At 32.9% G+C, this 14,892-nt stretch overlaps 1 protein-coding gene across 1 annotated transcript; it reads right to left on the bottom strand.

Moving 5' to 3' along the window:
• Positions 1-10,032: 10,032 nt before the first annotated feature.
• On the bottom strand, positions 10,033-14,066 carry LOC140987369 (non-specific phospholipase C4-like). Its single transcript, XM_073455841.1, has 4 exons — positions 13,271-14,066; positions 11,652-12,061; positions 11,261-11,431; positions 10,033-10,555 (listed from the first exon to the last, which is right to left on the bottom strand). Exons 1-4 carry the CDS (start codon positions 13,882-13,884, stop codon positions 10,176-10,178), a joined length of 1,575 nt encoding a protein of 524 aa, XP_073311942.1. The 5' UTR covers positions 13,885-14,066; the 3' UTR covers positions 10,033-10,175.
• Positions 14,067-14,892: the final 826 nt, after the last annotated feature.

Here is a 14,892-nt window from a genome sequence, read left to right as displayed (position 1 = left end):
TGGAAATGGGATCAAATAACTATGGACTTTGTGACCGGATTACCCCAGCTTCCAGGAGGTTTTAATAGCATATGGGTGATCGTTGATCGCTTGACCAAGTCAGCACATTTCATACCCATAAGTCACAAATATGGGGTGGAAAAACTAGCTGAACTCTATCAGAAGGAAATTATACGGTTACACGGTATCCCCACTACCATAGTATCTGATAGAGATCCGAAGTTTACGTCAAGATTATGGAGAAAACTTCAGGAATGCTTGGGTACCAAATTAAATTTTAGCACAGCAGCACATCCGCAAACTGATGGTCAGTCTGAACGAATCATTCAAATATTGGAAGACATGCTTCGCGCATGTGTGCTGGATTTTGGGGCAAACTGGTGAAAACATTTGCCTCTAGCTGAATTTCATACAACAATAGTTATCAATCCTCAATAAAAATGGCACCATATGAAGCATTATATGGAAGAAAATGTCGCTCTCCTCTTAACTGGGATATGGATGAATGGAGAGGCAAAAAGAATGGACAAGAACGAGCAATCAGGCCTGACATTATACAAGAAGCTATCGACAAAATACAACTTATCAGGCAACAAATACAAATAGCTCAAAGTCGATAGAAGAGTTATGCAGATAAAAGGCGGAAAGATTTGAAATTTGAAGTCGAAGATTACGTATTACTAAAAGTATCACCAAGAAAAGGAATCAAGCGTACTGGAAAGAAAGGAAAGTTGCATCCTCGATTTGTTGGACCCTTTGAAGTGATAGAACGAGTAGACACAGTGGCTTATCGTCTATCTCTACCCGAAAATATCTCTGGTATANGTAATTAGTTGGCACATACTTAAACTATAAAACAAATTGAACACTTTTTATTTTAAACCTAAATAAAAATCTTTCAAGAAGAAGGGGTAAATCGAGTTTGAAATGGATAACTTAAACGCGGGTTTCTGGAATTTTCAAGAAACTTTTTGTCTTGGTTCTTAATTTTGTGGGAAAAATCTACTTTTGATATTAATACACGTCCTATACACTTTGGTTTTTGGTAGGTTAGGGGTGTTGTGTAAATTTTTCGGAAGTTTTGGAGATGATTTGCTAATTTTTCCCATTTTCTCATATATTTTCTCCTTGTTCAAACTCATTATTTTAGATCTAAAACCCACAAAATTTGGTCAATTTATTCTCATAAAATGCTTGAAATGGGACCTATTTATAGTAAGAAGTTAGAATGAATGAGTCATTATCTCCTAACAAGAGTCAAGCTCTTTTCTTAACACATTCCTAAGTCCCCGTTTCGGACACATTCTAGAGTCCAAAACTTGCAAGTGTTATGCTTATAATTTGGCAAGTGTTGGCCTAAATTGCTGACACCTATTAACCATTAATTTTAATTATTAATAGACAATTTGAATTAATTAATAGTTTATTAAGTTTTATTTATTGTTTTTGTATTATATATATTGTTATTTATTTATTTAAGTTATATGATTTTGGAATCATATTTTATGTGTTTGTAATATTCATATAAAGTATTAAATTTTATTTTTAGAATAACAAAATTAACTTACTAATATTATTTAGATGGGTTTTTATTTATTTCATTCCAACTCTTTTAGACATTAAGTAAACTAATGTGAAGGCAAATTAATTATATATGTCAAAATTTTGCTAGAATAAATATTTTTATTGATTTATTATTATTTATATGATTATTAATTTAAATTCATCATTTAAATTTTGACAAAACACCTCAACATTTTTGGGGTGTTACAGTCTTCCCCTTAAAGGAATATGGTCCTCATATTCCCTTGTGTGATAGGAAATGAAGAATATATGGGTTTATTTCTTTCTCATCACCATGATTTTTAATATTATGACGCAGAGTTAAAATATTTTTATTCATTAGGGAAAAGTACATTCCTTAGTTTGTACAAGCTACTTAGAAGTGATGTTTTCATTGGGTGTCTCGCCTATCATTATTTCTCTACGAGATTGACGTCATCTTCTTCCCCAATGTGTGCATATGCTCGAGCTGGAATTTTGGTCTTAGGTGCGAGTGGGGCTTTGTTCTTCTTCTTCGGGCAATCTTGAATATGATGTTGGTCACTTCTGCATACCACACATTTCCCATGTTTCTTCCAGCATTTTTCTTCATTGTGGTTGGGGTTACCGCAGTATCTACATTTCTCGTGATAGTTGACGTCTGGGTTTCCTTGAAGTTTTTTTTAGGGTTCCTCATTCGGTTCCAGTTGGGTCTATTTTCCATGACTTCTTTTCCATCTACTTGTTTCCATGGAGTTAGGGGTCTTATATTTTCTTTCACCTTATTCTTTCTTGAGCAACAGCTGGATATTTGCTACCACACGCAATGCTTGGTTGACTGTAGAGCTATAATTCGAGGCATCAATAGATAAGGTTACTCAATGAATATCAAGGTTGAGGCCGTTGACAAATTTCTTTGTATTTCTTGCCTCATCTTCCAGATAATGAAGAGCATAATGAATCAAATGGTGGAATTCCGCTTCGTATTGTTCCACGGTTAAAGAACCTTAAACTAGTTCCATGAATTCGTGTTCTCATTTTTTGCGTATTTTCTGGGTGATATATTTTGCCTCAAAATCATGCAGAAAGTTAGTCCATGTTTTGGGAGTGTTGGTTTTCTTCCACATGTGATCAACAACTCTCCACTAGTTATGTGTTGCTCCCTTGAACTGAACACTACAAGTTCACTTTATATTCCTCAAAATAGTTAATAACGGGAAAAAAAAAAAAAAGCCTTTCAATTTTGATTTGTCATTCTTCAGATTGTTGGGAGTTGGGAATCTTTAAAGAGTTTGATCACCCGTTTTTTCAAATCTCTAAAACCCTCGATTATTTTCACCAAAGTTTCTTGCTGGTGGTTGTCGGCAGAACTGCATAAACTGCTGAAATAAATAAAAATTATTTTTTGGATTTTTCTCCCTTCGTGTAATATGTTGTTCCTTTCCTTGGTTTCCCATTTCTTGGGAGAGCGACAATCTCCGTCAAGGTTGGTGGGTTTAGCTCGTCTTGCGATTGAGGATGATTCTTTTTGATTTCCAATTTTTAAACTATTTCTTGACGACGTCATCCAAGGAAATGAAAATATAATTGTGTTTCTTTGTAAGGCAATAGTTTGCAAGAGATATAAATCAATATCAATTTAGAAAAAATTCGTACAGTACTACCAATACATTTTTATCAAAAACTCATTGATCTCATAATTTTCAAATTTTGGGTCTGGCATTTTATCTTATTTTTTTATTCATTATGTGACACCCTAAAAACCAAGGTGCATAAATGCATTTTTATTAGTATAAATTTTACTATTTTCATTTTTAAAATTTAACACATTATTTGTGGGTACAAATTTTATTTGTCCAAAGTATCTAGAAATACATTAAAATACATCACAATACACTTAAAAATTCATCAAGCACTATGAGGTTCTCATTCCAAAATCAAATACCCAAAATCTAATAAATTTAATAAAATATTATGATTGAGCTCAACATATATGTTAAGTAATGNTTTTCCGAAAAATTCCAATAAATCATCAACTATTCACCACATATCATAAAACAATATAGCACTGGAGCTGACGTAAAAGGATCGCTCAAAAACCAGAAAATCAAACAAAGAGATTTTGCAAAACGGCAAAGGTATCCCGTATTTAAGCTAGGTACTTTTAGCTCATTTTTCTTATAGCTACACACCAAACTAGAGGTCAGCTTGAACATGAAAGTTGTACCTCTTGTTGCATAGATAAGGTACATACTGCCCGTCATCCCAAAATATTGCCGGAACTAACATTTTCATAATGCCGAAATACCTTAGTTAATCATACGACGATATTTAAATCTGGTATTGATCGGGTAGCAATTTGAAAATACTTTCAACATAAGAATTCAAGATTATAAAAAGTTGCATATGCTGGAAAAAAACCGGCCGCGTGTGGCTGCTGGAAGACCACTCACGCGCCGGAACCGCCGGCGCGTGTACTGCACGCGCCGTCGTATCGCCGGTTTTCCGGCGGCCGAACTTTTCTGGTGATATTTCCGACTTTTTGGCCAACTTTTGTAATGTTTGAAGATATCTTCTAATTAATATGAATTTTGCAAACTTAAGTAAAATCAACCGGGTTAAATTTTGAACAAAAAATAAACTGGAAATGATCAACTAGTTACTTAAAAACTCTAACATATAAATATCATCCATAATATATTTTTAGGACTTGCTCCAGCAACTCGGATTATTAATCCAGCCTAAACTGTGAGTTATCAGGTGAGGAAATTATTATTCATTATTCTATTAAAACCTTTGGCATTTGGCCTGAAAATTTCAATAGCATTTATTTAATGTTCAAATATCACCCATAGTTCCTTTCATTACTGATATATTTTCTTGCATATTTATGAATGAATTGATATATCGTTAATGAATGGAGTCATGGACAACGAATTTCGGACCGGAAATTGAGTCAACTGGACAACGTGACTTCGGCCCGGAAAATGAGTCCAATGAACAACGGGTCAAAAGTCCCGGGTATATGGTTCATCTGAACAACGCGCACCGAATTTTCGGTCCGGAGAATGGTTCACCTGGCTCGTAAAAAGTGCTCAATTAGAGCCACCAATGTTAATTTATGAAATTTTCATTTATCTATTATTCCATTGCACAGCATTCATGACATCTAAATTGTTATGCCTATTACTTCATGCATAAAATTTATTTAAAAGCTATATACTAATTTAAACTCACTAAGTCCTTAAAGACTTAATCCTCTGTTTCTTTTCGTCTATTGTAATTTCCAGACACAGGAACCCCAGAATTGGAACAGGAGGAAAATAACTGAAGCTGAAATAAGAGCATTTGAAAGTTGGGATGATCTGTTTATAAATAAATGTTAAACTTCCGCTGTAAAATAATTGTACATATTTGAAATAAGAATGTAAATATTTGTATATAATCTTTTAATGATAGACGAAAATATTCAAATTTTTATCTACAATATCTTTTTAATAATAATAATAGAAAAATTAAAGATAGCAGTTCAATAAAGAAAGACTGTAAAAAATGTGGCACTTAGTAAGGGAATAATTATGAATTCCTAAACTGGGCGCCACACATTATCCGAAAGGTCTGGACATAAAGGTATATATTAGAGGCTTTCACTATAATTCAAAGCTATAAAAATCCCAAAATTATAAAATCTTATGGATTTTATTCTATTACTCAAAATAATTTCACGATAAGCAGGGACTATGATACTACCTGTGGACCCCTAAATCGTAATTTCCATTCTCAGTTTCCATCATATTCGGAGTCTTGTAATCTTGTATCTGGAATTTACAATAAATATAACAAAAATTGATCCAGCTTTTCTTGCGCAATAAATTTTCAAATAAAATTTTAATCTTTTATGATCGAAATGTATCAAGTGCACGAGTCAAGTTATAATATAATGTACAAAGTATGAATATCATCTCACAGAGACTGTATTGCACGATTATTGCTTTCAAAATTAATCTTTAGTAAAATGTAGACGCAAATTTGAATTTTGAGTTATTCAATAAATTAAAGGCAAAATGTAATGCAAGGAATAAGTAAAGATAGAAATTTTCAAATGAAATTTTAAAAATCAAACTGACGTAAAAAATTTTGCGAATCTCGGTTCACCTACCCCTTACAAATTTATATAATCGACTTCGAATTTTGTTCCGGCTTTTGACAGGATCGCATAAATTATTAATATTATCTATCAAGATATGCTAAACTAATTCGACACAATAAAGTAATTAAATATATTTAATTATTTAGCAATGTGAGTTGTATACATGATTCATGGAATTCCCTAGCATTTGACCTATTGAACTATAACTATCAACGTAGATTCAATTTCATATATCTATGCCTATTGTAAATCCACATATTGTGTTACTCGTTCATATTGCAAACTATTCTTTCGACTTCATTCACAATATGAAATTTTATCAAAGTTAGCTAGGCTTTGATAATCAAGTGAAAAACAATAACACAATCAAATAAATGCAAAAGTCGAATGTCAAATTATATAGAACAAATTTCCGCGGTGGAATCCCCTTAAATTCCAACAAATTAAATATTTAGCTACTGAACATCATAATAAAATATTCCAACAATAATTAAATAAAGTTTTCAAATTAAAAATACTAGATTAGATGAGAACAAAAGACACAGAACACGAAAATCTCGAATTTTTCAAGTTTCCTTGACTCCGGTTCTTTTCCTTGCATGTGACGACTCTCTCTAACTGATGAAAACTCACAAGCTATCAAAAAATTCCCTTAAACCATGTACTAGGGCTTTCCAATTAGGTGGCCATCAAGAAAGTTGGAAAGAAATCAATAAATATTTTTTCCTTCCTAATCGCACTGGGGCAGCTGGAATTGCCTGCCCCAGCGCAATCTTTGCGCAAGTTTAATTTTCATATTTCTTGTACGCGCTAGGGCGACCGAAATTGTTTGCCCCAGTGCGTCTGGCTCTCAAATCTACTCTGTTTTTCTTCTTGTGAGCGCTAGGGCAGGCAGTTCCACCCACCCTAGAGCACACTCCTTGACTTTGGCCTCTGAAATCCACTTTCTTGACACATTACCTATAATTAATTAAACCCAAAAACATGAAAAACAAATACAATGAATAACATATAATAAAATAAACTAACTATAAACACAATCTAAACAAAATATGCATTAATGTGACTTAACATGACATGATAGAATACATAAAATCATCCTCTACATACTAACTTTTTGCTCTTCCTCAAGCAAAATTATGTTACAAGACAAAACACAACAAAATAAAAAATGTATCTCAATGGTGCATTCATGGTTCATAGTTATGCCTCAGCGAATATCCAACATATTTTCTATCCATCAACACACAATGTTCATATTCACACATCCTATTAAGCGTGGACTTGTAGTATGTGTGTTCAATATTGCTTCTAGAGTCATGCATTTCAAATAGGTCCATTTTCAAAGGTTGTAAGAGATTTCAATCAACATGTCAGTGGAAATTTCTTTCTCATGCATCCCTTGTACCACTAATTACCAACCAGCAGACACATATCATTTGGATCAAGGGGTATAATGATAGATCAAAATATGCACATTCAGATTTTTCATCTTATTTTCTTCAGCTCCATACATTCTCCTCTTTTAGACAGAAATAGGATTTCATTCCTTTATTTGCCCACCACTAAAACCTTCTCCAACTTTTGAATTGTCGAAACAAGAACTTTATGTAAGAGTTGAAGCACCAAAAGGCGAATTGAGAATTTTTATGATAGTAGATCGGAGTGTTTTTCCTTGGAGATGGAAAATTCGACCACCGGTTTCTCTATTTTCTGATTACTATGGACTTTCACACACAACTTACATCTCATTTTTACCGAGATTCTTTTTACAAGAAACTCTATTCTTTTACAAGTGCAACTTTTTTCCAATTGTACTCCCTTAGGTATAAAGAGTAGTCTGTTTATTTACTTCATTCCAAGGGATATATTATAAATCTTGATGTGAAGGTAAATTGCATCCAATGACATTTACCTAGGTATGCTCAATACAATCCATAAGCTCAAACACTGTGCATACCTCTATCGAACATAAGAGATCCGCACCATGGGAATAGCAGATCCATGAAAAAGCATATACATGGAAGAGACACGCCATGGGAAGAGAAGATTCAAGGAAGAGCCGCTTCATGGAAAGAACAGAAGACTCGCACCATGCAAGAGCCTCAACATGGAAGATCCGAGTCATGCCCTTCCTTTAGCACGCAAAAATCCATACCGGTTCCGACCTGAGCCTCACCCACGATCCTATCTTATCCAAGCCCCTGCTCCTTGATCCTAACATGGCTGCCCGATCTTACTTCGGGAAGCATTACGTGAAGGAAAAGGTTCTGAGAGTTGAGATTTTTATCATAGTCATTCGAGCAGAGCCCATTCGAATATTGAAATAAGATAAAGTCCCCTAAATATAAAATATATGAGTAGAGGTGTTAATACGGGTGATAAGTTTAATCGTAAATTTATTTTTGCATTAAATTAAGTGATAAGTTTAATTATTTAAAATAATAAATTTTAATAATTAAAGTTCTTAAATTAATTGTTTAAATAGATTTAGTTAGTTATTTAAATTTAAATATTTTAAAAAACTTCATTATAGAAATTAATTCAACATAAACTAATGTATTTATATAATTAATGTGTGGATAAATATTTAGGGAATAAATTAAATGTAAATAAAACAATAAGAAATATTTTGATAATATTCCTTTTAGTGTAGAGTTTAGAGTTGATGAGTTTTATATTTGGTGTAGAAATTTCACTATCTTAAAGTTAATGTTGCGCTAAGATTTGTAATGAGCTGGAGATGGCTTAAGGATTATTAGTTAATGTAAATAACTCTTAAGTTTAAGAATGATGTTAAGTATGTATACAACATGCTAAAATAGTAGTAATATATCTATTTTGGGCCTATAATTATTGACGCCCCTGTAAGTATGTTTGGTCTTTCTCGAAGCAAAATCATGCTCTTCCTATTCATATCTATATCGACCATGGGAAGAGTACATCCATGAAAAAGCATATATATGGACGCATCATGGAAATAGCAAATCCATGGAAGACCCGCATCATGGAAAGAACATAAGAGTCGCAACATGGAAGAGCCGAGTAATGCCCTTCAATTCCTTTAACATGCAAAATCCATACCGCTTCTGACTCGAGCCTCACCCTTGATCATATCTTACCCAGCGGAGCAGGGGCTGGGTAAGATATGATATAGGTACGAGACTAGCCATCATATCCGCTCCTTCATAGGAAACCATGCCAAACCCGATCTCACCTCAAGAATCATTACATGAAGGAAAAGGCTCAGAGCTAGAGTCGAGCTTTTTATCATAGTCATTCGAGCGGAGCCCATATTCAAATATTGCAATAAGATAAAGTCCCCTAGATATAAATACATGAGTAGGGGAGTGTCAATTCGGGTGTGTCGGGTTGAAACATAGTACTATTTAAACATTGCTCAATCCGAAAACTCACAATCTGAACCCGACTTAACCCGATTTTGAATTTTTTAAATGTTTTTAAAATTAAATAAAATTAAAAAAAATAATATTTTAATTTAAACACATAATAACAAAATCTCTCTTATTTAAAATTTGAAAGTATAATTGTAAAAAATTAAAGTATATGGACTAAATCAAATAAAAAATTATTTAAAAAATAAAAAATGTAAAAATAAATATTAAATTATGAAAATTTATGATATTAATATATAGTAAATATTTTTTAAAACATACAATATATAAAAATCTAGGCAATATTTATTAATTATAGATATATTTTTTTAAAAAAAGTTAAAATTTTCGGGCCGACCCGAGTTGACTCTAACCCGATTATATTTTCGAGTCAGATATCAAGTCCAACCCGACCTGTCCCGAACCCGAAAACCCCAAACCCAAACTTATTTTTTTCGTGTCGAACCATGTTGGGTTGGTGGGTCACGTTCGATTTAGATACTCCTATACATGGGCAAATCTTTTTTGGTAAGGATAGAATCTCAAAAATATCATAATTTAATTTATTCAAATTTCAAAATATGTCTAGAATCTTATAACGAATCTCGAATCTTAAGGAACTTGTCTTACTAGAGTTCTTTCATTAATTATTATCACTCATCCCTACTTTTATAACAAATTTAAGTTTTGTCCCAATACCGATTTAAGTATCGGAGGGACTACGCCAAAAACATCTCTGACACCCTCCAACTTATGTTCATTTGTGCAGATCCACATCAAAGTTTTGTCCAACCCGCTCTGATATCAGAGGATTGCATAGCTCACCAGACCAGACACGATCTATAAACTGTAATTAATAGTAATCAAGTATGACAGTAATAATCACAAGAATAAATAGTACACTACACGAGTTTCTCAACCAAATGTTATGTTGGATTGTTTGGATATCAAGAAATATACAGGAATAATTAAACACATCGACATTTTCAATAGCACTAACATATAATCATATATAAAATATTAAATTAATATAGAAACAAATTAAAGTATATTTCATATTGCAAAGAAACAAAAATAGAACTAACTGATCAACGGTGATTACAAACTATGCATGAAAATAACTTAGCCGCAAATGATTTGGACTTTTTCTTTGATGGTTCTTCAGTTTTATCGCTGACATTCGTTGACTCCTTTGTAATTGCAGTATTCTTGAAAACAATTGTGGATCCATCAGCCCCATTTTGATTATGTTTCTCACATTCATCCAAGAATTTTTTGAAAGCATTATGCACGCACTCTACCCCGTTCGATACAGTCATGTTTTCGACTAGCTTGTGTGGGAAAATGTCCTTCACACGATCTCCACTTAACGCCGCTACCATTTGCACCAACTCCTCCTGGAACTCGCTTAACTTTGAGTCCTCTTTCGCCTCGGCTTCTAGCAATTTTATTGGCTTTGATAAGGTTTCTACAAGAAAACTTGAAGTCAATTAAGGACTTTCACTGGAAAATCAATGCATGCATCATATATCCCTTCAAGAAAAAAAAAATTAAATGTCGGCGAATATTATGGATACTTGAGTGAAATGTTCGAAATACAACTTGAATGAATAATGATGAGATTATCTGTAGTAGCTAGTCTACGCAGAAAAATAAAGATCCGATAGGTTGCACATTTTTGTGTTAGTCAATATCGATACTGCAAGTGTATGGATCGAGTTATGGTTCACGATTCCTGATCTAAAAAAAGAAAATAATTTTTTGCCTACTAACTTGTCTATTTTGGGTTTTGGTACAGTTAGTCTACAAATTTCGGTTTTGGTAGAGTAACTTTGATATTCATTGGCTTTTAGTTCTAATTCATATGAATACTGATTTGACACCGAAAAATATTAATGTTGTACTAGAAATATATCGATGACATATCAAAGGTCAATTGAGCATTCAGACCAAAATAGCTTGAAACTAAAAAATAGTGCATCAAACCAAAATTTGAATGAGTAGTGGATTAAAACTCAAAACCAGATAAGTTAGTAGATCAAAACAGTTAGACGTATGATTTCCAAATTCCAATGGCATGCATGGGTTTTTTTTAACCTTCGAATGTGTGTGGCAAGACTCAAACATAGTATATATATGCAAGGTGGGTCTGAATTAAGTAATGAAAATTTACCTGGACAATCTGTTCTTGGGGTGTTTCTGGTCAGCACAACATCAAAAGTGCCAGCCCATGAGTCACGCTTCGTTAGAAAAGACTTCAGATTGAAAATCTTCTTCACAGTTGCAGGTATTGAAGAGTGTTCGAATTCTGAAGTGGGATATGGCCCTGAAGGCCCATGCAAAACTGCATAATCATCATTAAAATCGAAATTATTGAAAATCTACGGATGATTGATTATATTGTTGTTTTTTTAGTAAGATCAATTGTCAAAAAATAAGTAGAAAGTAAGTAAAATTTTAAACAAATTGTTATCCTTGATTCAGCTCAAGTAGGCCGATAACCTTAATTGTGAAAAAAACATGTGTTTGTGCTTGTATGATCTTTACACGATCAAATTCGTTACCAGTTCCTTTCTGAATCCATGGAGAAACAATAATGGCCGGAACCCTAACTCCCAAACGATCAAACGAAAACTTGTAAGGGTCTGGACCCACAATCCCATCTGGGCTAGGGACGCCTGCCACCGGAGTCGGGACATGATCAAAGAATCCACCATGCTCATCATACACAATTATGAACAACATCTCATTCCATTGAGGACTACCCCTCAAGGCTTCGTACACTTCTTTCACGAATTTTTGGCCCTCGTATACGTCATGAGATGGGTGATCGTCGTTTCCTGGAAGAATTTTAAGATCGAAATATCTTTGTTCAATCACTACATAGTTTGGCAACTTCCCCTCTGCACAGTGTCTCTTGAAACTCAGATCAAATTGATGGAAATTTTTTATGTACTTTAGCTTCCTAAGATTCCTACAAAAAATTGCAACAATTTAAAATTGATTAGCGGGAAATTAAGGAATTTTTCTGGATCATGTACATTTGACAAGTATATATGCATGCATTTTTCCTAGTGTTCTAAAATACGGTAGACGGGTGACTACCTACCGTCTAGCGTCTAGGCGATTTTTTTAAGCTGAAATCTCTTGGGACATTCATGTGTATTATGTTTTTGTATTCTTATAATATTTAAAGTTGTAATAAAAAAATTAATAATATATAGATATTAATAAATTTTTATAGATCAATCAACCACATCATATGTTTTTACTACAACCTGAAACTTAAATTTCTTCAATATTTTTCCAACTTCTTTGCTGCTTGTTCTCGCTTGTGCTTTGTTTAGCGTTTAGGTTTTAAACTTTAAACTAGAGTCAAGGTTTTAATTTATTATTTTGATATTTTTTTAAAAAAAATAAATACACAACCGCATATGCAACTTCCAGACGGCCTAAGCGGTCGATTAATTTGGCGACGCCTAGAAGCATCGCTTATTAGTGACAGACGCTGCAGAATATATAGCATCGTCCGTCATTGATGATAACGTTTTGCTTTATTTTTGCAAAACTCTACTTTCTACTTTATTATTGAAATTAAAAAAAAATCAATTTCTTGAAAAAACCCTTGATTATGACACGCAACCAACTTCCGAATAATTATCCGAATATTATATACTTTGTGCGATTAGTTCTATATTCGTTCATTCATATTAAATAAATAATAAATTTTAAGAATGTTTTGTGCCATTAGTCCGAATATTATATATTTTGTGCCATTATAAGTTCTATATTTATTCATTCATTCAAAAATTATTAAATGGGTGCAATAGACTGGAATTCACAAATGTGAACACAATATTTGATTTATTTTTTTTCTGTTTTTCTTTTTGATTTACCTGTGAATATAATCTGTAAATTAAACGTCATATTACAATAGAAAATTTTAAATTTTGAATACGTTGAATTAAGTAATTAAATTCCTCATTTTCGACTCTTTTTCTTAAATTAAAGAACTCTAATATAATTATCTTAACATATATTTATTTAGTTCATTAATATTAAAAAAATAATTTAAAAAATTCAGCTCAATATTATTTAATTTTCACTTAAAAGATCAAGAAAATAATGAAATGAAATAGATTTTAAAAAAAAAGAGTCATTAAATTCCAAAAAAATGATTAACCTGTAGAAAAGTGTAGCTGGAGGATACTCATAATATATTCCAAACGAGAAACCCTCTTCATCCAACGATTCAAATATAGTTTTCTGCGGATACCCTTCGATCAAATGCTTTGTATCATTACTTGTAGCCCCATGCGACGTGGCCGAGTGTACAAACAGCCGGTTCGGCTGAGTCGAGGCTGGCACGGCTGCGAACCACCGGTCGCACACTGCGAACTCCTCCACCAGCTCTTGGTAAACGGGTATATATTCGGGTTTAAACCCGTTCATCACCGTAGTTGACATGCCACTTTGTTTCCTTTCAGCATTCTGGGCAAACCCTTTCATGGTTGGCTGAAGCTGCTGGTCTACTTTCCACTGAACGCCGAATATTTGTTCGTATATGTCTTGAATGGAGTGGCCGGGATCGGGGTCGACGAAGTGTGACCCGGATCCAAAGAAGAGCTGGTCTGAGTCCAGATTCGTGGTAGATATCGGATTCGATTCTTGTCCGGTTACGCCATTGATTTCGGGGTTCAGGGTTTTCATCCAACCTAGCATGTGATCGAAGGAGCGGTTTTCTTGAACTAACACGACGATTGTTTTGATCGGGGAGTTTGAGGTTTCAGAAGCCATGATGGGATTTTTTTTGGGTGAGGTTTCTGAAATGGAAACGAAGATTGGTTGTTGGGTGATCAGTCAGGCTTACTTGGCTTATAAGATGGATTTTTGGAAGAGTTTTGCTTAAACAAGAAATTAATGGATCTTTTGAAAATTTGTTACTTGGTGCAAAATTTCCTGCTTAAAGATAGACAATTTTCTAACAATACGGCGTTTTTTTCTTAGCTAATAATTTGGGGTTTTCTTTTCAGTGTTCCTTTTGAGTTTGCTACAATAACTTGGGACCATTTTCAATATAATTGAGCTTTCAAGTATTTTTTAAATTTTGAGCTATATTTTTAATAAGCAATCCTTGTCGTGCTTTCCCAATGAAAACAATATTTAAATAGAAACTTTTAAAGGTGAATTAATGATGTTTGAAATATAAAATGATTTAAAAAATGGAGAGGAAAAATGTGTTATCCGTAATTTGGATTTTTGCCACAATATGTCTTATTATATTTTAAAAACTAATTTTTATTCGATAAAATAATCTTATCGGATAATGACTTTGGGGAGACGATCGAACATCATCGCCTAACGATATACGTACGTTCAAAGCACTGACGTATGTATTTAAACAATCAAAATAAATTTTTTATTAGAAATTTATATATACTTTTTCAAAAATTGATAAAAGGTATGATAGTGTATATAATGAAACTATTCAATCGATCGTACTTTAGGGATTTCTGAGTTGGTCTCTTGTTCAAAGGTCTTAAGGACTTGTCACATGGGAAGTGTCGACTTGGTCCAGACCTGCAATAAAAAATAATAATTTTGAAATAAAAAAAATAATATTTTTCACTCAAATCAATATAAATTACGCAATATTTCTTCGTAATATATATAACGAAAAATGATATTTTTGCAGTGGAAAATAATAATTTAAACATAAAAAAATAATATTATTTTTCATGAGTTGAATTGCTTATATTCTTACAATTATTTGAAGTGAAAAATACTAAAGGTGTGAACTATAAA

The sequence above is a fragment of the Primulina huaijiensis genome, chromosome 11 (assembly GCF_012295235.1).
Source record: "Primulina huaijiensis isolate GDHJ02 chromosome 11, ASM1229523v2, whole genome shotgun sequence".
Taxonomy (NCBI): Eukaryota; Viridiplantae; Streptophyta; class Magnoliopsida; order Lamiales; family Gesneriaceae; genus Primulina; species Primulina huaijiensis.
This window is presented reverse-complemented; position numbering and strand designations above follow the sequence as displayed.